Source organism: Poecilia reticulata, linkage group LG11, assembly GCF_000633615.1.
Source record: "Poecilia reticulata strain Guanapo linkage group LG11, Guppy_female_1.0+MT, whole genome shotgun sequence".
In the NCBI taxonomy this organism is placed as follows: domain Eukaryota; kingdom Metazoa; phylum Chordata; class Actinopteri; order Cyprinodontiformes; family Poeciliidae; genus Poecilia; species Poecilia reticulata.
In genome coordinates this window covers 13153491-13180739 of record NC_024341.1, presented here as the reverse complement: position 1 = coordinate 13180739, position 27249 = coordinate 13153491, and the positions used below count along the sequence as shown (strand labels likewise).

Sequence of the window (27249 nt, the reverse complement as noted above, 5' to 3'; positions counted from 1 at the left end):
GGGGTTGTCTGTAGACAGACGCTCGTTCAGACATCACACAGGTGTGTAATCTCACAGGGCTTCCAGTAGGCTTCCATTTCATGGGTTGTGAAGGTAAACACGCAGGCACACACAAATGCACAACCGCAAGATTACTTGTCGTATGTGTGAGACCCGCGACTTCCCATGTGAACGTATGTCCTGTCAGGACGAGCTGGGCTGCCGGCTGGCTGACTCACAGGAAGTTACTGGTCATAATGGTGGAGCAAGGGGGCCACCATGAGAGACACAGAGTAAAGGTTGAGGTTCACACAAACAGGAAATGCTCTGAACGCTTATAGGTGAGGCAGCAAGCAGGAAATGTGGTTTCTGGAGCAATTTGCAGTGTTTCCTCCTGCTCTTGTATCACCTTGATGTCAAAATCCTTGTAGCTAAAAATGTCTCTTCATACAAGGACAAGAACAAAAACAGTTCCGTACTTGATGATGGAGTACTGTAACCCATTACAATAAGTAAGCTCTGGAAAGTTAGAAAATAGAAGATAGTTGTATGTTGTTATCAGTAAGTAGTATTTCCTTCCAAATGATTGCGCAATGTTTGTCAAAACTGCACTATTTGGTTATAAACTGTGTGTCAAAGCAAATGTTTGATATGTTTTCGCAATTTACTGGACACACGTTTGTGTTCAGGTTGCGGCCATCTGACTCAAACGGTTTGTCACGCGTGAAAAGGAAATTGATTAGGATGTTAAGGAACCAAACAACCACCAAAATTGAATCCAGTAATGTACTGGACAGCACTGCCCAGTGTGAAACTGGCACTGTCTCAGTCACCACAGACTAAGACAGTGCCAGCTAAGAAAAAAGAGGTGTGTGTCTTTCACACCAACTGATGCAGTCTGATCAGTTGGTGTGCATTTTTGTTTTGACAATCTCCTTATTGCTTAGTCTTAGGAAAAGACTAAACAAGCCAATCGGGAGAAGAGAGTCACATCTCTTCTCTATTCTCTATGTGATATAATACACCAAAGCTCAGCACTGTCACTCCCATGTCAAATTTATATGCACCCTGCATCAACGCTTTCAGCAATTTGTCAGCCTGTGTTGAAGACTCGTGTGCGTGACGGTTGACCCCGGCTGACGTTGCTCCACGCACTGCGATCGTCAGGACACATTCTACACCGATCTGCCATGCTCAGCTGAGTCATGATGAGTGATGAGAGCAGCTATTCAAAGGGCTGAGCTAATTCATTTGATGGGAGATTGTTAATTACTCGCTGATGCAGAGAAATGAGCTGTGGAAATGTGCTGCGTGCTGATTGTCATTAGGTAAAAATATTTCCAGAAAAACGCAGAAATATTTGGGATTTGTTGTGCCTGCATTGTGTTTTGTCTCTCTAGACAAGGCGTTTTTTCATGTGCTAATTGGCCAGAAGGAAAGCTTTAGTTTCTGTCTGGAAACTAAAGCTTTCTGAGAACTATTTTTTGACAAACTGTAACCCCCCCACCACCACCCAAAAAAACAAAACAAAACTATAAGTTCATTGTTACTGGGCTGTGTTGTCAGTTGTACATGTTTCAAATATAATATCAGTATGCTGCAGTTTTTTTTACTGGTAAATCATTTGCTGCTTTTTACATTCAATTATAGTGAAGTTATTTGGCACAGTTTTTACTTGAGTTTGTTTTTGTGTAAATAAATTTTTTGTCTGAGAATAGTGTTAATCATACCCATTATTATTTCTTAGATATGTTTAAAAAAATAAATATTAGTGTTTCAGTTTGCTGCTTAAATATGGTTGTTTTGCATGTCTGGGTTGTCATTTAACCTAATTTTGCTATAATTTTGTTTCACTTTTTGACTAATTTTCAGTTGGTTTTCTTGTTGAATTATTATCTTTTTAGTCAGTTTATGTCTTAATATGAGTAATTGTGTTATTTTTTTAGTGAACTTCCTGGTCTTTTCTGAATTATTTGATTTTTATTCTGTTAATTTAAACTGTAAAACAAAATGTTGCCAGGCATGCTTTAAGACAAATCAGGGTTGGTAGAGATTAAAAAACATAAGCAAAATAAAAAAAAAATGTCATGGCAGCAACTAAAAGGGCAGATTGTAAAGTGTAACAGTAAAACAAGCAAGCTCTTGAAACGTTCATGAGGTTTGCTTTTAAGTAGCACCTCAATGGCTGGAGCCATTTAAGAATATTAAGACACTGAGCAGAATTAAAACTGCAGTCACTGCACAGCCAAAGGAAATAAAAGCAGAACAGTTGTTTGCTCTTATTTATACACACCTGCTTCTCGTCCCACTGTAGGTGCTTGGTGCATCATTATGAAAGAAAGGTAAGAAACAAACAAAATACAAAACGACATGTGTTTTTGGAGTCTGAAAAGATAAAAAATGAAATATACTGATTCCAGATTTCTGTGCCACTTGCTTTGACTGTTGGTAGCAAAATATGAACTAAAGAAGAAATTACGCACGAGGAAAAAATACATCTGAAAATCCCTTTAAAAGACGCTCGCTCTCTTTAATTAATGCAATGATGGTAACAAATCCCTTTAAACAAGTTATTTCAGTGGGGCATTGGTAAAAGTAAAAAAATAAAAATAAAAAATTGCCTTCTCTGAGTAAAAAGACAAACTTATTTTTCCACAAATATTTAATTTGAAGTTAGTTAAATGTTGTCAATACTGAAAATGAAAAAAGAAGAAGGGAAAAAAAAGTTTAACTCCAGAAATCTTAAACAAACTTAGGAAATCCAGCTGGCTGTGTTGAGTGACTTGATGCAATTGTGCAATAGAAGTATAAAATTCCCTAAAATGAGAACAATTTAGAAAGTGTCAGTACAGAACATTCTTTCTGTAAAGTTTTGCTGCTTGGCAAGTGTAAAAATCACGTTACTTTCACAGCTGAAACATCACAAGGTTATCAGATAAGGCTGGTTATGTCAGAGCGCCCTCTAGCCACAGAATTGGAGAACACATGTTCGTTTTTTTATCTTCAACCTGCCATAAAAATATATTTATATGGCAGGTTGCGTTTAATAACATACCATTTTTTATTTTCTTTATTAGACCTGAAAAGTGTGGGGTGGATTTGTAGCTGTAATAATTGATATATCGTGTGTTCACCGTGCTCATTAGTTTCCTGTAGTCAAAGCTATTACAGTCTTTTCGTGTGTCTGTACCAGCTTTGCACATGTAGATTCACATATTTATTTGTGCAAAAGCTCAAATATCAGATTAGATAGAGAGCCAATGTAAATAGTTTTTATTTTTTTCCCCTACAAGGTTTTTGTAAGATTTAGCTCTTAGCTTTGACTGGGCTGTTCTAACACATGAATAAAGTTTGATAGCAACCATTAAATTGTAGCTTTAGCTTGGTGTTCAGGGTTGTTGTTCTGCTCTATGCATATTTCTATCAACTCCACTACTTCAGAATTAGCATGGACCTCTTAGCTGCTTCCCTGATTACTGCTCTCTTTGCTTGACCTGTCAGTCTAGGGAGGCATTCAAGTCTTGATAGGTTTTGCATTGAGTCAAGCGCTTTCCATTTTCAGATAATGGATTAAATGGTGCTGTGTGAGATGTCCAAAGCTTAAGATATTGTTTTACATCCTCACTCTGCTTTAACTTCATATCTTTATCCCTCATCCACCAGTATTCACTGGTATTTATGATGTTTGTTCACTAACCTCTGAAAACAATAAGCTCTAGATTTATTTAGGGGTATCAAATTAAATACATATGCACAGCACAGTTTCACATGTGTATGTAAAATAATATTGAAAGTATTCCATTCAGCTCATTTTTTGTGATGATCTAACACTTAAAATCTTACAAAAACAAGTAAAATTTGAAGTTTAACTCTCCTAGGGCAAAAATGATATAAAAGCCACGTTTATTTGTTTTTTATGGCTGTAAAGTATGAAACAACAAATATAATTGTCTTGTTTCTAAGACAACTCCAACTTTCCGCCAGGTAATATTCAATATTCGTTTTTGAATTATTTTTGAAACAGTTTAAAATTGGAAAACAAAAATTACCTGTGCGCTTTAGGGAATTTAATAGGAATAATTTTGTCTTTCGACTGCACTCATGGACTTCTGGTCATTTTCTTTGTCAGACATAAAAAACAGTTTGGAGCTGTATGTCTCCAGAAATGAAACAAGCATAAATTCATCACTGCTTTTCCCCTCAGACAGTTTCTGCTACGCCCAACTTTCGTCCCGTGTCCCTTATTGCTGTGAAGAAACAGGCCCCGGAGGACCTCACAATCAAAACAAATCGACCACGCGTGCTTTTCCCCGCATCAATGACGTCACGTTGCCCCTCCCCTTCCCCCCCGCAAGTAAACAGAAAAGAGCGAGGAGAGCGCTCGTGTCTTCCGCCGTAACGGAGCTCGATGTGAGAAAGAAGCGATGAGGCGTTAGCGACGGGCGTTAATCTCTCATTCACCGAGTGTTTTTTTCACGGTTTCGGCGCGCGCAGCCGACTGGTTCTGGTACGCGATGATGAAGGGAGAGGCGGAAGTGAAGTCACTTGACAGAACCGTCCATGTTATTATTGTTATTTTGGTAGCCCTGTGATGAGACGTGCTGGGGAGCCGTTCGCTCTCCGAGACAGCGAGCGCTCACGGTACCGCAGGCCGCTCCGGACCCACACCACGCCTCGCTACCACCACCGCTGCCGCCTCCTCACTGACCCGGAGACAGGAGCCTCGCTGGCGGCTGGGGGGAGGAGGAGGAGAAGGAGGAGGAGGTTGTGAAGACCCAGCTTCAGCTCGGCTCCTACGCTCCCAAAAATAAAACGGCGACAAAATCGGCCGTAGAAGCGGCTCCACTGGTTCTGTCTGTAGCAGGAAGGTGCCGCCGCAGACATGAACGGTATCACCAAGAGCCGGTTCGAGGTAATGACACAGGGAGGGAGTGGACCACCAGCGGTTAAACTGTTTGTCTCCAGTAGGGAGTCTTGTATAAGCAAACTGTGTTTGAGTGTGTGTGCGCGCGTGTGTGTGTGTGTGCGTGCGGCTTTGCTCCTAATTTGTACACGCAGTCAGGAGCTGAGGCGTTTTGTTGGTCAAGGGTAATCCGAAATCCTGTTGTTGTCCTCCCGCACCAGCAGCAGACAGTGAAAACAAGGAGCTGGGGACTGCTGGACAGACAACAGGGCTGTGGCTGAGTGTACAGTCAATATATCAGGGTCTGTCGCCTGAGGTTACAGGCTTTCAGAGTGGGCTGCAGCGTTTGTTTAGTTTTCACTCTGATAGGGCAGAAGACACGGGCTGGATTACCCCAATGGCCCCCTGCCCCCTCCCAGAAAAAAGAGACATACTACACATGAGGGCCTGAGCCTGCCCAAGGTATGGGCAAACTAAGCTGCTGCTTATGATCCCCTGAGACCGACAGGGGGCCCCCAAGAGCTCTTCATTTCTCACATATTATAGACTATTTAAACAAATGTGAACTTCATTTAAATTTGAGGTTTAATTTGGATTTCTAAAAATCTGTTGGGGTGATTTTACACTCTGGTTGATTGGGGACTAAAGTGACAACACCGGTTACATTTTCAGCTTGTGAGGCTTGATTTTACTTTGCACAGTGTGTTAACAAACGAAACACGTTGAAAAACCTGCTTACCACCTACGATGGCGCTGCACCAAGAACTACTTAAGGAAATAACGAAGACACCGAGCACAAAGGCATTGAAAACAAAAATAGAGTGGTGTCAGATTTTAGTGGTTGTAGGATTTCTCTTGTGTGTTTGGCAAAAAAACCAGGATGCGTTTCTCCTGCTAGCGTTTGTTTTGGTTGTATCTACCCAGAATGCCCTGCGCTATAGTCCGCTTCCTACATTTGGAGCAGACTCCGGTCCACTTGGCATTCACATATGCATTCGAACTGCGCCAGAATTCACTTCAAGCAAACTGAGACCTAAGTTTGTAGGCAGAGTTCAAGTTTGCGCCAGAGTTTTTTGGTTCGCATCAGAGTTCGGTTACGCATTCACACCTCCCAAAACAAGCAAGACTTTCTAGGTAAACAATCTAGAGTACTATTAAAGCGGACTAAACAGAGCCGGTGTGAATGCACCATTAAACAGACTTCTAGTTTAATCAGTTTTACAGTAAATCAATCTCAAATATTTTCCAAATTGTTCTTGTTGCTTGTAACCACAATCAGTTCAGTTTGGCTCTTTATTTTTAATAACTCTGACAAGTCTACACTGAAAAGCATGATCACCTGACTGAATAAGCTAGTCACACACATATAATGTTTTTTTCCTCCACAGTTTATACATCCATCCATTGTCTAAACCTACAATTAATGTGGAGAACATGCAACTACATGCAGAAAGATCCCCAGCCTGGGATTTGAACCCAGGACCTTCTCGCTGCGAGGCTACAATGCGACTAGCTCTGTTAGCATAAAAGCTAGCCGGATAAGGGAGTTTTTATGCTAACAGAAACTCTGGGCCTGATCAGCATTGATCTCGGTTCAGTATATTATGAGTGATATTTACAGTCTCGGCACTGTCTGCTGTAAAAAAGCCGTGACAGCGGAGCCGTCACAGCCAAGCACATGTCAGTGTGAAGTCGAATGGTGTCTTTAAACTAGTTTACAAACTCCTTTGTTAAATCCACGGCTGGCTGCAGACTTTAAGAACAATGGCTCCATGATATGCTTCATTAAACACACTGAGTGTTTTTTTTGTTGTTGTTTTTTTTAGATTCGCTACACAAAATTCACTGTTACAGGGAAGCAGGTCAAAACACAAGCTTTTATTTCTAACAGGCCTGCTAAAACACTTTGGACTCAACATTTGACTTAGCCGGATTCAGTCCTAATATCACCCAGTCCGACGGGCGCTGAGTACGGTTTATCTGATGTGCTGTTCACACATTGCTGAGATTCTTTAGGGTTTGACTTGATGGTACTTGACTTTCTCAGTTGGGTGTGCTCACATACTTAGTGTCAGTAAATCAGAACAGGACGTGTTGGTGTTCTTGCATGAAAACCAGTGTATTGTGGGAAAAAACAAACAAACTGTGGGCTGGCAAGGAAAGATTGGACTAACTAGCTGACTATTAGACTCCTGAGATATTTTGTAGTCGGGTTTTACAAAAAGGCTCCATTATTGACGTAGTACAACTGTAATTTCTTTAAAGCAGTTTTTATTTGGTAGAAGAAAATTTCAGGCTGTCCAAGTTTGCTGCAAGCTGTCTAGGAACAGGAATGCCACCTTACTGGGTAGGGAGGCTGCACTGCTGTTATAATAAATAAAAGAACCAGTTGCTGAGGTTTATCTGCTCCAGAATCAACTTAGAATGCAGATTTTAAAGTCTCCATCCAAAACTCGTAATCAAGTTTCATTTGTCCATTGATTCATTGTGATTTTCTGTGTTTCTCTTTGGTTTTATTTTAGGAATTTGCTTATAAACACATTGAAATTGAGACTAATTGCAAGAAAGGAATTATTTTGTAGTTTAGGCCTGTAAATCGACTAATTCTTTGCTTATCTTGTTGTTCTTTAGTGTATGTGGCCTTTCCTCTCCACTGCTGTGTGCTCAGTTTGAGGGACTGCTGCAAAGCTAGAGTCTCAGCATTTCATTAGATGGAAATATTTTATCTATTGTCATAATAAACTGAAATTATCTGCAATGTTTTCTGTCTAGAATCTACTTGGAATGTGTGTAATTCAATTTGAACCTTTCTACATGACTGGACTGACTTTACAGTGCATTTCTGTCTAAATGGGATCTTTTTAGTTTAAGTGCTTTTAGAGGTCATTTGTTGCGAACTAGTTGTACACAAATAAAATAAAATGTTCCGTTTCTAAGCTGAAGTAAAAGATAAGTGACATGTTTCAGATGTAGTTTTAGCTCGAGTCTTTTTTAGACATTTTATCCTGAATCTGCTGACAGATTCAGGACCTTCCTGTTTTGTTTAAAAGATTCACAGCTTTCACATTTTGTCAAGCTTTAAAAGTTATTTAACGCAATTTACTTTTGTTTTTGGAGCATTTAGGTAAAACACTTGCAGCAGTGGCAACATAATTTCTTCTTTAGATTATAAAACACTTGTAGAGTTGTTTACTGAAAATATATATGGCAGGATGCATCTTTTTGCACCTTAGCACTGCGGCGTTCCAGAATAAGGCTGGATCACTGCTGAAGTTTCCCCAAAAAGCTGCATCTCTGCTTTGTTGTTGTTTTGTTGGATTAGTACCCTTACCCCTGCAGTCAGAGAGCTCAATTTTTTCCTCCTGTATTATTTTTCTTTTCATGTTTTCTCTCTTCTGTTCTGACCCACCACAGCAGGATGCTGCCATTACCATTTCAGATGGCAAAGATGGTAATTATAAGGTGGTTCTAAGCAACCCATTTCCCTTTGCAGATGCTGGAGGAAGCGGGATCGTATCGTTTAATCTTTATTTAATCTGACAACGGGAGTTTGCCCCTAACTACACTGAGTTGTTCAGAAGGCAATTTGCTTCCTCTCAGCAGGCTGTCATGAACCTTTAATCATCTTATGACTTTTGTCTTGCAACTGTGTCATAAAAGTCTGGCTCATTTCCCACTAAGGTCCTCTTGATCTCATTACTTAGACCTTTCATAGACCATTCTGCTTTTGCTTTCCCGTTTTACAAAACGTTTCGACGGGCTCTGTGCTTTTTGGGACTTTCAATTCCTGAAAGATTTTAGAGTATCCTCTCCATCGTGAAGGTTCCAGCTTCTATTTTGAAATTTGTCATCTGTAACACCTTAAGGAAAGAGTTGTGTGTGTGCTCTATTTATCATCCCCACTGGAGGATTTTTAGGCTGTTGAAAACATTTAGAGACCAGCTGCAAGAAGTGATGTACGGTGTCCTTCACAGATCTCAATGTGTTTTATTGGGCAAAAACAAACTGGCACACATTCTCCAAGTGGAAGGAAAGTGATGCATGGGTTTTCAAATATTTTTTACAAAAAGAGTGGCTTGCTTTTGTATTCTATCCCCTCGATTCAACACATCATAGACACTCGTTTTTGCGAATACAAAATGAGTGTACTCACCTACTCCTCTTTTCCAAAATAGTTCAGGATCAGTCAGTCTGGATGAAGAGCTTTTGCGAATATCAATTTTCAGGTCTTGCCACAGATCCTCAATCATGGTAAACTCCTCCATTCTAGCGCTGGCTTGATGTTTGAGGTCGTTTTTTTGATGGAACCTCTTTGGTTGTCTCTAGTATTTTGCGGTTTTTCTTACACGATTGCCTCCAGTCAGCTCCAGAAAAGATGGCGTGTTTATGGTGATGTACAATGTTCATTTTTAGATGTAGATGGCGGAGAAAAAAAATCAATTCTTCCACATATTTGCTGTTTTGCCGTTTCCCGTACATGGCTTGTGGAGAACTTAAAATAGGATATGTGAAAGCTTTCTTTCAGCAGTGGTTTTCTTCTTCCAACTATTTGATAAAGTACAGACTTTTGGGGGGCAAAATTAGATTAGAGTCTCCCGTCTGAGTTGTGGCTCTTGGCAGCTCGTTCAGAGTTACTGTGGGTCTCTTGGCTGGTTGTTTAATTAACGCTCACCTTGCCGTCAGCTTTAGATGAATGGATTAGGCAGTTTTTCTACTTTTCTTTTCATGTTCAGACATTTGATAGAGTAATACTCAATACCTCAAACCACCTGTGCAGTGATTGTACAGAAACGTGTTGTAATTGATTGTTAAAGCAATGTTTTAGCAATGGTGGCATCAATAAAGTAATCTAGATACTTGATATTTAATTTAATTACTCATTTTATTAATGACTTTGCATCATTCTTAAGTTTTATATTCTTAAGTGGGTTATATTCCAGTTAATTTAATATGAATAGTATCGGCTTTCCAGCCAAAAATCACCTACTTTGTTTTTTGTTGTCATATAATTATAAGTGAATTCGGACAGTAAAGTATTGAAGTTTGGGATATTGTTTTATAACATAACACCACTTCAAACCTCACAACTTTCTCACATACCTGCATGCTGTGTTCCTGTCCACGTCGTTGGACCTTGATTATTAATTATGTGACACCTAAAAGTTGCATTTGGCTGCAGTTTTATTCAGGGGTGACCGAGGAAATGTACTGAATACATTCCACTTTTGTCTGATTTTTCTTTCTGCAAAAACCTTTAAAAGCTGTGTATAATTTTCTTTCCACTTCAGCTATGTGATACTTTGTTTTGGTCTGTCACAAAACCCTGAAAATAAACACTTTTGTATTTGTTTTCCCCTTTCTCCTGACTAAATGTTTAAAAAACATCAAGGTTTAGGAACATTTCTGCCATTCCAGTCTTTTCTAGTCAAATTAAACTAAAGACTTTTAACACCATAGTGACGAGCAACATTTTCTACAAGGGAGGAGCTTGAAGTGATCTAAAAGGCTTTAAATTGACACACTGCAGTGGTTGATGCTTACATTCAGTATAATGATGTGTTTTAGTCATAAAAAATGCAACAGAGCTTTATGGAGTTGCAGAGGTGTGAGCTGTGATGAAACGCCTTAAGTGCGCTTACACATTTCAAGCCTCTTTGTCCATTTTGCTGTTACCATAGCAGAGCCGTTAACATTCAAACCAGTTTGGTTAATATTTTGCTGAAAAACTCCCTCTCTCTTGTCTCTTCTACCTCTCAAACTCTTAACCTTTGCCTCCTCATTTGTCTCCTGGTTCTTCTTTTACGTTGTGGTTTTTAACAAATAATCTATTTTTATTTTCTTCACTGTAGTTCAGTTTCTGTCTTCTGATCTTTACTTCCCCCTTTTAGTCGTCTCTTTGCTAATTTTGACTGCTTTCTGTTTAAAAGAGGTCATGTCTGCTCATCCTGCACAGCGATCACTCCCCTTCCCTTTGTTTTCCTGTTTGCATGTGACACAGCAGGGAGTCCTCCACATTAGATACACTCGCTGACTCCTTTAGGATCCAAGCGTGTCACTGACAGGATGTGCGTGTGCCTGCAGAGGCTGTGTGATTGCGGGTGTTTGCCCTAATCTGAATTCATAGCCCGGCTCGATTGGGAACGTCCTGAAACTGTTCTTCACCCAGAACGGTCGGGCTTTAATAACCTACGAGTGTGCCTAAGCATACGTGTGTATGTGTGTGCCGCTCAGCAGATGGCCAGACATCCAGCGAGTAGGCTAATTGAGATAAGCATGCCAACAAGCTGACCAGCCTGACAGAATTATAATGTTGCAGGGAGGAGGACACGAGAAGCCAAATGTGTCCTCTGGTGTGTTTATTAGTATAAATTAAAGATGTGTTAGCTCAGTTTTGGATGACAAATGTAAACAACTTGTGGGGCTCTGTTTCTGCTCATGTTTGACATAAATGAAACCTTTAAACGGTTGCGGTTGCTGCCTGGTTATACGCTCGTAGGACACAGATTCTCTCATGCTTTTACGAGCTTGTTAAACTTACAATCCTCTCACCATTATTGCTATTTATCTTGTGTCTCTGCAGGTGTTCTCAAACAGCGATGAAGCGCCAATTAACAAGAAGCTCCCCAAAGAGCTTCTTCTCAGGTAGGGTTGAAAACACATCAGTAACGCAGTCTCTCACCCACGACACGACACAAATCGCCCTTGACTGAAGTCTTAGGTCGGGGTTATTCATTAGCTGAATCAGCCGTTAGCCTCTGTGATTGTATATCAGCCCCTTTCCTTGACATGTTTAAATGTGTGACCCACAGACCAATATTTTGTTACACGCCAGCTGCATACGCTCCATAAATCTGACATTATGCGCGGCCTCACACGTGCTCATCGTCCCAGGCTGATTTGTACGTGCCGTATGAGTTAGCTTATGTCTTGGAAAGAGGCACGGCTGCAGGTACCTCCTCTGATACATGATGTTATTTCTGTGCTTGAGCGATGCTAGGTTGCGTGTGCATGCGTGAAACACTCCTGAGGCCTGTGTAAGCTGTATATCTGTGTGTGTGTGTGTGTGTGTGTGTTAGAGAGAGAGAGAGTGTGTGCTATAAATAGTTTGTCTTAGCTTGTGGGGAATTCCGCAGTGCTGTGTTCCTCTGCTGCTCCATCTGCACTCCAAAGAGGCTACCAGTCCACCCATTAGCACCATCACACTTTCGCTGGTCCGGCAGGGTAGAATGCGCTTTCCAGCTGCAACACATGACCCGGTGTCACATGTGTCATATCGAGACAGTTGCACAACATCGGCTGTGAGGCGGACTCATTGTGACAGCAGTAAATCTGGTTTGTAAACCATGGATTGTGGTATAGATGTACCTTCTTTTCTTCTTCTTTTTTTTTTTTTTTTTTCCTTTATAATTTTGTTTCTTGGTGAAAGACGTTATGTTGTATGCGTGCTTAAAACAGTTTCTACAGTAGCTTGAAATGGTTTCTTATGATCAAAATAAAAAAGTTATCAGACTTAAAATGTAAGATTTAATGTTTAATTTTTTATTTAAGATTAACAGTCTGCTTATAGCATAAGCTAAGCTTTATACTTTAATCATCTGACTTGTGGCGATGAATCTTAAATTGCTGATAGAAAGTAAAAAAAAAAAGCATAAAAGGCTTGAAGTAAAAAAATTACCATTAGTCCCTTTTCTTGCTAGAAATATGACAAAAAAAATTAGCAGGATCAGCAACAGTGAACCCACCATATGTACAGACTACCAGATTGTTTTGATTACAACACTCTTTGGTGTAAACATTCTCACTGAGGAAAGTAATCTCAAATTTTGTCCTTTTGAGCTTTTTACCTCATACTCTCGTAAAACACGCAGCAAAACTGGGCAATTCAAGTCGTTGAGGGCTAGGATCTAGTGTTTTGTAGTTTTTTTTTTTTGCAGGAGCCTGATAATGACAAATTCATCTGTTTTTAGGTATGTTCCAGCAGGAAGATATCTAAAATGTACAGTAGTTGTCTCAAACTGCAGTTCTCGAGGTTTTGTAACTTGTAGATGTGTCCCTTGTCCTACATACTTAAATTGAATGGTAAATTGCCCCACTAGCATGCAGTTGAGCTGTATGACTGCATGCGAATGAGCTCGTACTGGAGCCAAGTGTGCTGCAGCAGAAAGACATCTAAAAGTTGAAGGACGGCAGCCCTTTAGGAAAGGCATTTGAGACAATTGATGTACAGAATACCGGCCCTTAAAGACCAAAACAACAAATTTTGAGTTGAGCTTGAAGGTGTTTTATTTTGATGTTAAAATCGCTGTGGACTCTGGCGCTGGAGTGTCTTCCACTTTACGAGAGGCTTGCGCCTTAGTGGTTCCTTTGTTGTTTCCTATTATTCTAACCAGCTTTCCTCTCTTTGAGGGTGACAGCTTGGATCACATTGTTAAAACAACGACCCAACAGCATGTTTAATGATGTGTAATTTGTTAAGGGACGTCTGTTCAATTAGAGGGCATGTATCCACATACTATAAATTCTTGTGCACCCGATTCCATTTTTTTTTAATCCATTGAAGTTGTTTGTTTTATCATAGTTCCACTCTGTAAAACAAAACAAGGGTTCAAATGCTCCAAATTCCTTAAACAGGTATGACATTCATACCAGTGATATGTGAATGTGGCCCTGACGAATGTTTTAGCTTCAAAGGACAAAAGCATTTCTGAATGACATGAAGGAGTAGTCTCATTAAAACATTGTTCAAACTGTGAGGTATGCAGCCGGTTCGCATGCGCAACACTTTTGTTTGTGCTTTTGCTTTGGTAATATCTTCACTTGTTGAGGGAAGAATACATATGGAAAATGATTCAGTCAAATCCCAAACAGTCTGTACAAAAACGGAAATAATCTAGTGAAGCTCAGTTATGAATTATATTAGCAGCTTGATTCAGTTGGATTTCAGAAGCACGTTAATTCCTTGTGGGCGAAAGGTGATGGTCTAATGAAACTAAAGTAAAACTTTCATGTCACAGTTTTAGAGATTGCATTTCACACAAAAGCGGCACCATTAACCACAAGAAGAATACAAATAGTTACTTTTCTTCTGATGAGAAGGATTTAAGGGAAGTCAAGTAGAGACTGGCTCTACCAGAAGAAAGTTCTAGCAAGGAAACCTCCGACCCTCATCAGGTAGACGCATCAAATCATCAAACAAACAAACAAAGAAAGACATGGATACAAAACTGCATTTTGTTGATTTGTACTTGTGACGTGTGCAATAACAATAAAGTTGAATTCTACCTATTCTATTCTATGTGACATGCTCAAAAGAAAGAAGACTGAAAGCCAAAATTATAAAAGTAAAGGTTGTACAGAATATTAAAGGTGGTTTTAGATTGATTTCTCCTTCAGTCCTGTGTGACGATTTAATGTGCACATAAATAAACCTGGACTGGATAACTCCACTTTTTAGCGTCACGAGGGGTGTCATATTCAAGATCAACAGCATGATGAACCAGGGAATGTAACTCACGCTCACGCTAATTAAATCAGAGGGCTAGAGGTTTTTATTATCTCTAAGCATTTGTTAAGAAACACAAGATTCTTATTTGATCTGCTTTTTTTTGTTTGTTTTGTTTTGTCCTTAAAACACCTAGTGACTCAATGTTTATTTTTTCAGTCAGCAGTCCAAAACCCAATATTCATGATAAGAGGAACAACGTCTCAACAGAACATTGGGTACTTTCTCCTGAATACTGTATTGGTTTGGGTAATAATTTGATTATGATAATAGCTTGCAGTTTTCAGGCTATCATTTAATAAAGACACAGCTGTAGGTCTGAATTAAAACTCTGCTAAAGTTAGGGGAGGTTTATTAGTTTGCTGCTTCATGACAAACACTCTGTTTGTAGCATGTCATTCATGCAGTGTATTTTTGGTAACTGGTGCCAAAATTTTATACGAGTTTGTCGATCTGAATAATTGCTCTTGTTTTTGGCGTTTGCGATCATGCGTAACCTATCTCTGTGGATGTTCCTGAGTTCTCCGCTTTGTTTTCTTGTCCCTCTGCCTCTCAGCTGGTGCATGATAAGCAGCTGTTATGTAGGCCGGCTCGCTGCGCATATAAACTGTGAAAAACAGCTGTGATATGTACAAGAACTACGTCTGACAGAGAGAGTTCAGAGCCGTTCAGGGTCTCCTTACGCAGAAGGGCTGACTCAGCAGGCTCCCCACCAGCAGCACCCAAATTTATGTCTGAGCTGTTACTGTGGCAACCAGCCTCAAACTGTGCCGAAAGCTGGACCAGCTCTTATCTTGCCACGCTTCAAGGGTCTGGTGTTCATTTTTTCATCAAATAGGACTGTACACTATTAAGATCCTGTCTGGAGAAAAAGGGAAGGATTTGACAGAACAATCAAGGACTGTTAGCTTATTTCTCGCATTGAATCTCTGGTTTAGTGCTTTTTTATGTGTATTCAGGTGGAAAAGCCATTATTAAAGATGTCAGGGTGTTACGTCTCTGAATTTAGCTGTGCTGTGTTTTTGACTTCCCCCCTTTTCTGTCATGTCTCCTTTATGAAATTGTAACTTTCACACAATGCAGCATAACTGCTGACATTTTTCGCATTTTGTTGAAGCCTGCGCAACATAAAATTGCCATTTAACTTCTGAAAGTTGCAACAGTATTGGTTCTGTTTTACGCACATTTTTCAGCCATGTTTTTTTTTATCTCTATAAACACATGATGCTCCATAATGTCAAACAAGTGGCCATTAAAGAAAGTCAAAAATCAATTTAACTCCCTAAGCATGCTATCTGATTTACACCAAATTCATTTTCCTTTTGGGCCAAATCAAGATCATAAATGTTCTTAAAGGGCCAGTGGTGCCAGAATGTATTGATAAAACCTGTCAAACTGTTGAAATAGAAATGAATTGCTAAAATTATATACTATTTAACATCTTTTCAGTTCCTCCATGATTTTGTGATTTTTCTTTTGCAATATGAAGTGTTTGCGTTAGTAATTTAGAAATATTTGCACTTCTCTATGATGGTAAATGAGACTTTTTATTACTCTCTGTATCATTATGGATTATAACTCGACATTAGATAAGGCTGATGCAGCTGTTTAGTAGAAGTAAAAAACACTGCCACCTGAAAGGTGGGAGTAAACCATCGCTTAGTCGATGTTTTTTACCATTTTTGCAAAAAATCTGCAATAAACTCACACTTATGGATTAGCGGAAAAAAGTGCAAGGATTTGTTGATTTTGCTTAAATTTCCTTGATAATTCACAAGAAACTGGAGGGACTGAGTGATGTAATTTGGCAGAAAACGGATAAAACTGCTTTAAATTGATTGGTAAAATAATATTTAAACACACTGTTGTCTTGTCTGTTCCATTTATGTGTCACTTTAGAGGCTAGCAGGCCACATAAAAAAAGCTATGGTGGACCAGATGTGACCCCCGGGCCTTGAGTTTGACCCATATGTCAGTTAGTTATATTTGAATTATAGTATAAAATAAAATCAGCTGTTGCAAACTGATGATGTGATGACAACTGCAACTGAAGTATTGTGCAGCTCTGCAGTCACATATGTTGCTGGATTAATATGTTGCTGGATTAATTCTGAGATAATCTGAAATTTCATATAAATGCTTACTAGTTTGCACATCTTAGAATGGCTGGGACAACAAACAATTTTCTGTGCACCTGATTGATTTTCATTTGAGTGTTTAGAAACTGAATTCTGTGGGTGGTAAAAAGCCTCTCTGACACACTTTAATAGAAAGTTAGATTGTACTTGATTAAAACAGACAGTCCATCAATAATCAGTGTCATGGCCATTAACCAGTTATTAGAAGGGGGATCGATGAGCGGGAACGTGATTGGTCAGCCGCAGCGATGACTGATTATGTGTTCCTGTACAGTGGTGTGTGTGTGTGTGTGTGTGTGTGTGTGTGCGCATGTGCTGTCTGTGAACTGGGAGCTACTCTGGTATAGATTACACGGACATGTCTGAACATGTCCCAACCCAACATGCCTCAGAACACACAGCCTCTGTCTGGGTAAAGAGAGGAAAACAATGGACATCTCGTGTTAAAAGGACATTCACACGACAGCTGTACTTTAAACCTTGGCACCGTGACAATCTTTTAAATCTATATTTTCTATACATCCTTCCTTTAAAACAGTTTCTATGACACTGAACAAGTAGTTTCATAACTGGCAACTGGGATGACAAACACGTTCATGTTTGTGTTTTTGGGCTCATTTGGATCCTCATGTATAAGCATGTACTGTACGCTTAGATGTCTGAGTGCCAAAGATTACTCATTGGCAGATTAATGGATTGAGCTGACCCAGTAGCCCGGCTGCATGCGGCCCTTTGTGGCTGACCGGCCCTCAGCTCAAACACCGCCTCAATGTTGGGCTCTCCTGCTGCCAAGCTAACAGATTACCCCATATTTAAAGCCACTCGTCAGACTTTTGTGTAAAATAAGTCAAACTTTAGGACATGTCTGATTTCTGTTGTTTTTATATTGTAAAATAGATTTAATCTTAATTAAATAATAAGTTTCCGGGTGGCGGTTCCTCTGGTGACGTCACAAAAGGCATAAGGTGACTAATCAGAGTTGTTCACTTGCCATATTGTTTTGTAATGACTGCTGATCAAATCTTGACTGCTGATTCTTGTGCCTCATGCAATGTCATCCATACAATGGGGGAGAAATTAGATTAAATTTTTCTTTTTGTTTATTGCATTCCTTTTAAACTTAGCCTTTTATGAAATTGTTATAAGAATCCATACATCAGGACCTAGCTGATTATATTTCCAGTAAATGTGTCAGCTGAAGAAAATACTCCACTAGAAAGGATTAAAAAAGAGAGTTTAACGACACTGAACAGAAAATGCATTTAACCAAACCAATAGCTGTGAAAATGGTCAAAATTAAGATTAAGTTTTTGTTTCTCTTTGCAGAATATTTTCCTATTTAGACGTGGTTACACTCTGCAGATGTGCACAGGTGTCAAAGGTAAGCACAGTCTTTCAAAACTTTATGCACTTTATGTGCCCACTAGCACTTATGATTCCAGCAAATATTTTTTAAATGACATCCTAGATCCGATTTAAAACCCTCCTGTTGTCCTCATTTTCTGTGTATAGGGAAAACACATACAAATCTCGGTCATTTTGACCCTAGGACAACAGGAGGGTTTGACCAGTCTTGAATTTCCTTTCAGTGTTGTTAACAAAGTGCCCTCTGCTGGCCTGAAGCAAATTAACAGTGCCATAGTGGACTAAAAACTAAAAACTGTTTAGAATTGAATCATTTATTTTAAAAAAACACTGAAGTTCTGTTCTGCACAGGGATACGTTTCTTTTTCTGGAGCTCCTGGTGTTTTTCTTGTAACATTAGAATTCAGTCCTCATTGCTTTTATTGCTGATCTCAAAGTGACAAAGTAACCTGACTCAAAGAAAACTATATAATTTTCTCAACACCTCCATGTTTTCCTCAGTGTCCTAGCTTAAGGCTGCATTTTCATCCCAGCCTACTTCCTTTTTATTCTTATTTGGACTGATTGTGGTTCAATTATTCAGGGTATTGGACATCTTGTCATAGTTGGTAAAGAATGATTAACGTCATCTGCACTTTTAGAATGACCTTCCCAGAGTTTAGAGAGATATTTACGGAGGAACTAAAATTAGAAAAAGTTACGTAGATCACAAATGAATTCCAGTTATTGAAGTGTTTTTGGACATTCTAGTTAAATTTTCTTAAAGTACTTTCAAGTACTTTAAATAGTATTATTGATGTCTGTTTCATAGATATCAGTGTAAATGTATACCCTTATGTGTTTAGGTACACAAATTGGATTTAATCTTAAATAACTTTTGCTAATGAAATGGTAATAATTTCGATTGAACTATACATTAAAAAATGATATATTTTTAATTATTATTGCAATTTCATTTTACCTTATTTTCCATATTAAGCTTCTCATATTTTAATTATCAAGTTTATTTAAAAAAAAAGCAGTTTATAGTCATTTGCTTTGGCCATATGGGAGTAAAACTAACCATTAGAGGAATGGAAGTATTCACATTTCTAAAGATTATTAGTAAATTGTCTTTAACGTATTGATGCCGAGTTCGCCATGAGGCTGGCTCTCTACCAGCTTCTCTCGCGCTACAGGAAATGCCTTTCACCCCTCTCCACCTCTGTCTGACCCGTTTCTGGTGTGCCCCTCTCAGGCGTGGAACGTCCTGGCTCTAGATGGCAGCAACTGGCAGAAGATCGACTTGTTCAACTTCCAGACTGACATAGAAGTGAGTCCCATGCTTCTTATGGCGAAGGCGATAAAGTGGACAGTAACGTATTCGCCGCATGTGTAAATGTGAACGTTGGTTGAGTAGCATTACCCAGCCCAAGGCTTAGTGCTGGGTCAGTAGGCTTTGGTGTGGACTGTGACGTTTCAGCTGATCCACCGTCCTGTTGCCCACTCACACTGCTCTCTCTCTCTGTTTGGCCTTGTGTCCCTCAGGGCCGGGTGGTAGAAAACATTTCGAAGCGTTGTGGAGGCTTCCTGAGGCAGCTTAGCCTCAGGGGCTGCCTGAGCGTTGGAGATGCTTCTATGAAGTGAGATTCCCATTGCCTCTCTGGCACACACTGATTAGATGAGTGCACTTCAGCTTTGATCTTTTTTTTCAATAAAAGAAAAACTCACTCTCTTGTTGGTTTGTTTACTTGCTGCTATTGCCTCTGTGATTATAAGTTTAAGCAGCTTGTACCTCTTCATTCCCTGGGGATTCTACTGGGAGCTCATTTATTTACTTTTCATCCTAGTTTACTTTGTACCCACTCAACAAAAAAGAAGAAAAAGCAACCTTTTGTTATACAGTTCTTTTGTATGATGGGCTCTGTTGCTTCTATAAAAAGCAGGTTTACACAAATGTTCCTACTCCTTGAACTCTTTCTAATTTGCTCACATATTTTGCCATGCATTTCATTTATTCGTCATGTAATTGTAGGACTGTTGAGACTTTATACGTGGCAGACCAACAAAAGAATATCTTCAGAGTATTTTTATAAATTAAGAAGAAAAAATGTGGTTCATCTTTGCACAGCTGTAAGTCTTTTTGGGTATGTCTCCACCAGCTTTTGACATTCAGAGACTGAAATCTTTGCCCATTGTTCTTTACAAAATGGCTCAGATTGTTCTGAACGTTGTAAATGTACATTTTAGTTTTGACACAGATTTTGACACAGATTTTCAATTGGATCTAGATCTGGACAATGAAATTTGCACTTTATTTTTGACTCTAGTCACATAAAATCTAGCCAGCTGTGCTCTCCCTGCTGAAGAAAAGCAGCCACCACCCTGTTTTGCCATTAGGATGGCTTTTCAGATGACGGTCAGAAATAGTTCAATATCGGTCCCACCTGAACAAACAACCTTCTTCAGCCTGTTTGCTCCATAAATCTTCGAAAACTGCAGAAACGCATTTTCTCTCCCTCGTTGCTCTGGATTTTGTTCAGAAATATCAGGCATTGCACACTTTTCAGATTTTTGTTAGAAAAAGTCTTTCAGTTATTCTCCTTTGTCACATAAAGTCCAAACAAAATACATTAGTTTGTAACAAAGTGTGAGACACTTTCAAAGGGTATGAAAACCTTTGAAATGCACTATAAAGAAGTTCAGTATGTAGCTAAGGGTTGAAGGTTTCAAATGAGAGCAACATGTGAAATAAGACTGTATGTACTGGCTCCTCGCTGACTCCCATGATCTGACTTTTAAGTTAAAAAAAATGAAACGGTTCTTGAGAAATTCCCTTTCTAACGCTTCACCTGCTTTCCAGGACATTTGCTCAGAACTGTAGAAACATTGAAGTACTGAACCTGAACGGCTGCACCAAGATCACAGACAGCACCTGCCTCAGCCTCAGCAAGTTTTGCTCCAAGCTCAAACAGTTGGATCTCACCTCCTGCGTCTCCGTCACCAACCACTCCCTCAAGGCCCTGAGGTATTTCTGAGGTCGTAACCCTACTTTTAACTCGGCAGGTCTTACACACTTAAATGTTTTGCAAACGCTGTTTGTCAAAGTGCCTTGATTTTCACACCTTTTTTGTTTTCATGTTGATGTTGTTTAGCGACGGCTGCAGAATGCTGGAGATGTTGAATCTGTCATGGTGTGACCAGATCACGCGTGATGGCATTGAGGCCCTGGCTAGAGGTTGCACTGGTTTACGATCACTTTTCCTCAGAGGCTGCACACAGGTAAAAACACACAACTTATTTCATTTTAGTACTACTGTTTCTTTTTGCAGTGCATTATTATATAGGTGTTTGTATGAATTACCTTTATAAAATGTTATATCTACTATGGAGTGTTAGAAAAAAAAGGGAGTAAATCTCCGGCAAAAAATCTGAAATTTTCTAAAAAAAAAAACAAAAAACAAAAAACAAAGAAATTTCTGAGTTTGAAAAGTCCATTTTTTTTTTTACTTTTCAAACTCTGAAATTTCCATGTTTTCTTTTTTTTTTCTAAAACATTTCTGGAATTGTTTGGCTTAATTCTTTATTTTTTATCTACAATTGACCCAATACAAATGTTTATGTGAAAAACATCTATTTTAAATACAATTAAAATAAAGCAGCCAGATTCTATAAATACAAATGTCCTGATACATAAAGATTTTTAATTATAGCCTAGTGAAATCATTGGTGTATTCCAGTCTCACTAAAAAGAAGGTAAAATGAAGCCAACAAATCCTAATTTTTGATTAAGTAAAATTCACAAAAATTATAACAGATTCTGCTGGAAAGATTTGTGCTTTTTTACACACTTTCTGGTAATTATTAATCTCTTTGGAAAAATATATACATTTTTGTATATTCTTTTTCTTTTGAGAAATGTGACATTAAGTATTTTATTACACAGCTAAATTATAGAAATGGATCTCACTAATAACATGTTTGCTGTAAACCAGCTGGACGACGGCGCACTGAAGCACCTACAGAAGCACTGCCCTGAACTGACCACCATCAATATGCAGTCCTGCACAGTAAGTCCAGCATTTCTTTTATTGAATGGACTAACTATTAGTGATAACTGAGGGAAATGTTTGTATGGCTGAATGTTCTTCTAACTTGTTTTTCTTTGTCCGACACCACCAGCAAATAACAGATGAAGGCCTGGTCAGTTTGTGTCGGGGATGCCACAAGTTGCAGATCCTCTGCATATCTGGCTGCAGTAATGTCACTGACGCCTCTCTGACTGCACTGGGACTTAATTGTCCTCAACTCAAGTAAGTAGCATTACTTTAAACGTAGCTGGTTTATCTAAATGCATAAAATTTGAAGCTTATGATTGGTGTCAGTACCCTCTCCTGGTCACAGATTTCTTTAATGGAAATATTTGCTTATCGGAACTTTATTTTCTGTTTTGCAAGAATCCTCGAGGCTGCGCGATGTTCGCTTGTTACTGATGTGGGGTTCACGGTTCTTGCACGGGTGAGTTTTATTAGTTTGTGTTACTGGTTCCTCCTTCAGCGATCCCTTTCACATCAGATTACGACATACTCGCGGTCTTCTGGACAACAGTACTACTGGACAAGGCTAATTCTCAATGTGTGGAATTTACCTGCGTTTATGGTAGGTTGCTGCGCCTCCACCATTAGTTGTAGCTCCTCTGTGGGGAAAATGAACACCACTGATTCGTCAGATTATCAGCAGAAGGTTAGGAGGGCTTTAAGTGTTAAACACTGTGCACTGCACTACAAAGTGCAAATGCTGTTTAATGGAATTGCACAACATCCAAAGTTGGTATATTTTCTACTGATCACGGATCTGATCACACAAACGCTCTCAAGCCGTTTTTTTTTTTTTTTTCTTTTATGAATTGCGATGGGACTATTGTGAGAGTCTGTTGCTCATGACTTTTCCTCCTCATACTTTGTCTTCATAGCTAAAAACATTGCCTGAACCTTTTCTTGACAGTATATTGCATACATTTTGCATCCATAAGTAACTGTCATCCACGTTCTGGCTGATTGTTGACACGGGGGTGGGGTCTTACATCAATGTGAAGGGTCTTGAGCCATCCATCCATTTCACTTACCATTTCTAAATTGAATTGAATTTACTTCTGAACAACCCATCCATATTTTTTTTCCACAGAACTGTCATGAGCTTGAAAAAATGGACTTAGAAGAATGTATTCTGGTAAGTGAATATGTGGCATTTAACGTATCGCTTATCATTTATCGTGAAAAATTTTCTATCATAAGAATTTTGTATTTATTATTGTCTTGACAAGTTTTATGTAATGATGTTAAATAAAAACACAAAACAAAAATATTATTTTTTTAAAATAATTTTTCTCCACTGTTGATACATTAATCCTCTCGTTCCACAAGAGTATCAACAAATATGCAGCTGTGTGAAACTTAGTGATACAAATATCACTTCTTTCAGTAACTGGTGTCCTGAAGAAGCCTATTTAAATTAGGCTTCGTCATTATCAAAATACTTCCTCAAAATATTGTGTCAAAATTCAAAGCCTGTCTCGCTCACCCCTACTTTATCGGTTGTTCTGTGAAAAGGTTAGACTGTAGCAGGCTGGAGCAGTATGACTATGTGGATAAAAGTGTTTTTTTTCTTGCTGCATACCCTTTGAATCACTTTTAAATGCAGCGAGCTGGACAGAGAGAGACTCACTGCAACACATTATCATGCAGCGCATCAATCCACATTGAGATGTCAGCCTCTAAGCTGTGAGGAGACATGTGAAGACATTTTCTAATCAAGCTCGTCCTCCCCCCAGGTGACCGATAACACCTTGGTTCAGCTGTCGATCCACTGCCCACGGCTGCAAGCATTGGTAAACATTTAGACCTGCACTGTCTGAACTTGTGCCAGATCCCTCTCAGCCTGGCTGTGCATCAACGTGTCTTCGTCCGTTCTCTCATGCCCCCCGCCAGTCCCTGTCCCACTGCGAGCTGATCACCGATGATGGCATCAGAGCTCTCAGCAACAGCACCTGTGGCCAGGAGCGCCTCACGGTGGTGGAGCTGGACAACTGTCCCCTCATCACTGACGTGACCCTGGAGCACCTCAAGAGCTGCCACCGTCTGGAACGGATCGAACTCTACGACTGCCAGCAAGTCACCAGGGCTGGCATCAAGCGCATCAGGGTGAGCGGCACAAACGGAGAGATGTTCATTCGCATGTTTTTTGCTTTTCTTATTGTGAAAAGGGTGCGGTGTATTTACACTTTAAGGATTTTAATTAGATTAATCTTGGTTTGTTTTCAACATTGTTTTCTAGGTGAGAAGGATTTTTACATGGCTTCTAATTTTGTGCAGAAAATAGTTTTTCAAAGTCAACAAAGTGTAACATTTTTACAAAAGTAAATATGGCAAACTGCATGAATTTTAACTGGCAAATCAAATTTCTTTAGTTCGACAAACTGAAAGAACATAATTGTAGATCTGGATTTAGTGGGGTAATTATTAATGTGCCAACATTTCAGCTAACTTACTGATGGGTTGACGCTGTTGCATGAGGATTTTACTTAATCTAAACATGGGCATTAGGCCTGACAGTTCATTACAGAAGATAAGCAAGTTTCAACATCGTTCAGTTAATGTCCTTTCTGGGTGTTTTGTCTATGCAACCAAGTCTCATAAGGTGTTAATTATCATTCTTGCCCAGTAGAAATATTACAGAAAGCACTGTAAAAACATGTTGGTATTATAAGAGGCGAGCTTATAGAGCATTGCAAAATTTCTATTATGGATATTTTCTTCCACACAGTCAAAATGTATACATGCAGAATGAAATGCATACTTGCACTCCCACTGCTATTGGGTTAATTTTCTCTTACCAAGTTCATATTTGGCCACATACACATATAACAATAAAAGCTCCAAATAAATTACATTTATGCTGATAAGTGGATTTAAACTTGTGACCAAACTAATAAATGTATTTCTTTGTTGCACAGGCCCAGCTTCCGGATATCAAAGTGCACGCATACTTTGCCCCAGTAACGCCTCCCCCCTCTGTGCATGGAGGGGGCCAGCGTCTGTGCCGTTGCTGCATCATCCTCTGACAATGGAGGGCCAGAGGGGGGCACCTCTGTCTACAGGTTCTGCTGCTTTGATATGGGCTCCGAAGGGGTTGCGGGTGGGAGAGAGGGAAGAACGGGCTAGGATAGGCTAGGGTAGGCGGTGAAGGAGAGGGGAGGGGCTGGACCCACTCACTGCTCCTGATCATAGATCAATACATGGACTGATCTCCACTGATCCCTGATCGGTTTAAACTGCCCCTCCTCTCTCTTCCTGCTCACCAGTCGGCACTGCAGCAGCGCGGGGGGCGGAGGGGTTTTGGAGAGGTTGAAGGAAAGAGATATGATTGGACGGACTTTCTTTATTTCTGTCTTGTTCTCTCCTTCATCCTCCAAAGACAAAAAAACAGGTTCTCCGCTTCATAATGAATCACACACCGTGGATATCCAACTTTTCGGTGCAACAGACTGCAGTGGAACATCAAAAAACAAAATGCATCATTTTCAAACACGAAAAAAAAAAGAGAAGAGGTGTTCTCTCCATCCTGGACAAGCTACAAACTCCAGAGTTTCATCTCGGCCAATCACACGTCACCTTTACGTGACCATCCTGTGATTCTTTTTTGCTTCAGCTAACAGACTTGCAGCTCTGTGAGAGACGAGAGCCGGGATGTGACTGAAATGCAGATCTTGTGCAAGTACTGGCACAGCAAGCTCGAGTCTGAAGTGTGGAACACTTGGGACGAACAGGAAGTACAACAAAGCAGGACATGTGACCTATTTGTGCATCTGGGAAACTTTTTGTTCAGATTTTGATTCTGTTTGTACAGAGAATGTTTTGCAACACACACACACAAAAAGAGCTTCACAGAAACTCACTCAAAAACTGGGGAAAAGGCCAAACAACTGCAACTCCTTTCTTTTTTCCAGTGCTTATTGTAAGTGTCCATGGCTGTCTATTCAGAAAGAGACATATGCTTGTCTTTTTAATGTAAAAACCGTTGCTGTTTAACAAGAAGGACCTATGACAAGACCCTGAGGGTCAAAAAGCGTTTTATTACACTGCTTCTGGAAAGAGTGACCTCTGTTGTGACCTGTGTGGTTCTGCTGGCTTGTAGGCCCTGGTCCAATTCTGTCAGTAAGCCCTGTGAACTATCTCCTACTTGACACTGAAGCATTTGTTTACATTTCAGATTAAGGTTAGCAGCACAGGCTAACCTGTTTACATCGGAAGGTTTCCAGTCCCCATTACTGTTCAGAGTGAGTCTGAGTAGTTTATTACACATATGTGACTGTGGCACACAGTTAAGGGGACTGCAACATCCAGTATTCAGATTTATTGCTGTGTGTATCTGGTTATCAATCAGGGCTTTGGTAGGTGGAACTGCTTCAAAACTGAATACGAAGAGAGCTAAAGGATTGGCTTCAAGACTGAGCAAAGGCACCTCAAGTTTTTTGACAATCACATAAATTTATTTATTTGAAAGTCTCTCTAGTATAGTTCTATGTAACTGTCACTTTACCTTTGTTGTAAGATGTTATAAATTGGCTTTTATCTTTCCATTTCAGCTGTTTACAGTTGCTAAGCAGTGCATTAATATTTATTAAGAATAGAATTCTATACTTCTGAGGAAATTTATCAGAATAATTTATTAGATTTAACACAGAGTTCCTGTTGTCACTACAGAAGATGCAAAACCTAGCAAAGTTAAATGTGATTGCTGGAAAGTCCTAAAATTGCTGGTTTAATTTGCTTAGTATGCCTTAAGATCAACAGGATCTCACCTTTGTCTTGCCATGATGGAAATGGAGCCCCTTAAAATGTTTCCGACTAAATGAAACCAGCTTGTGAGATAATGCTACACTAAAAACTGGTAAATGCTGTCTAGTGCCAAGTGCTTAAAGGCTTTAGAGAGAGGCAGGGCAGTGGGAAGGATCAAAGATTAAGAAAAAGGAAGATTAAGATTTAGATGGATACATAGCTGGCATGACTGGTTGTTATACTAATGTCCTCTGACAGTTTTAACAGTTTTATGTTTAAGAAAAATAAAGAAATACATGAAAAAATAGACAAATGAACAAATAAAGATGACTAATAGTAAACCGTTCCTGTCTCTTTAATGGAACCAGTGTTCCTCCACAATCTGGAAAATTATAGAATTTGTTTTCAGAATTTCTAATTCAAGTAAAAATATTGTGCATGGAAAATATTTATGTCCAGAATCCATATCCATTTTAATTCGGCAAATGTTTCACTGTATACAAATGTCCTCTATGGTAAAGTTCTGTATTTTTATTTAAAATGGCT

The 27249-nt window shown here is 39.4% G+C and overlaps 1 protein-coding gene across 1 annotated transcript; it reads left to right on the top strand.

Annotated features, from left to right (window-relative positions):
* Nucleotides 1–4327: 4327 nt before the first annotated feature.
* On the top strand, nt 4328–27249 carry fbxl2 (F-box and leucine-rich repeat protein 2). Its single transcript, XM_008421898.2, has 14 exons — nt 4328–4891; nt 11463–11524; nt 17849–17903; nt 19125–19199; nt 19415–19509; nt 20730–20894; nt 21022–21148; nt 21862–21936; nt 22049–22179; nt 22324–22384; nt 23051–23095; nt 23697–23753; nt 23854–24066; nt 24879–27249. The coding sequence occupies exons 1-14, from the start codon at nt 4862–4864 to the stop codon at nt 24984–24986; spliced, it is 1299 nt and encodes a 432-aa protein (XP_008420120.1). The 5' UTR covers nt 4328–4861; the 3' UTR covers nt 24987–27249.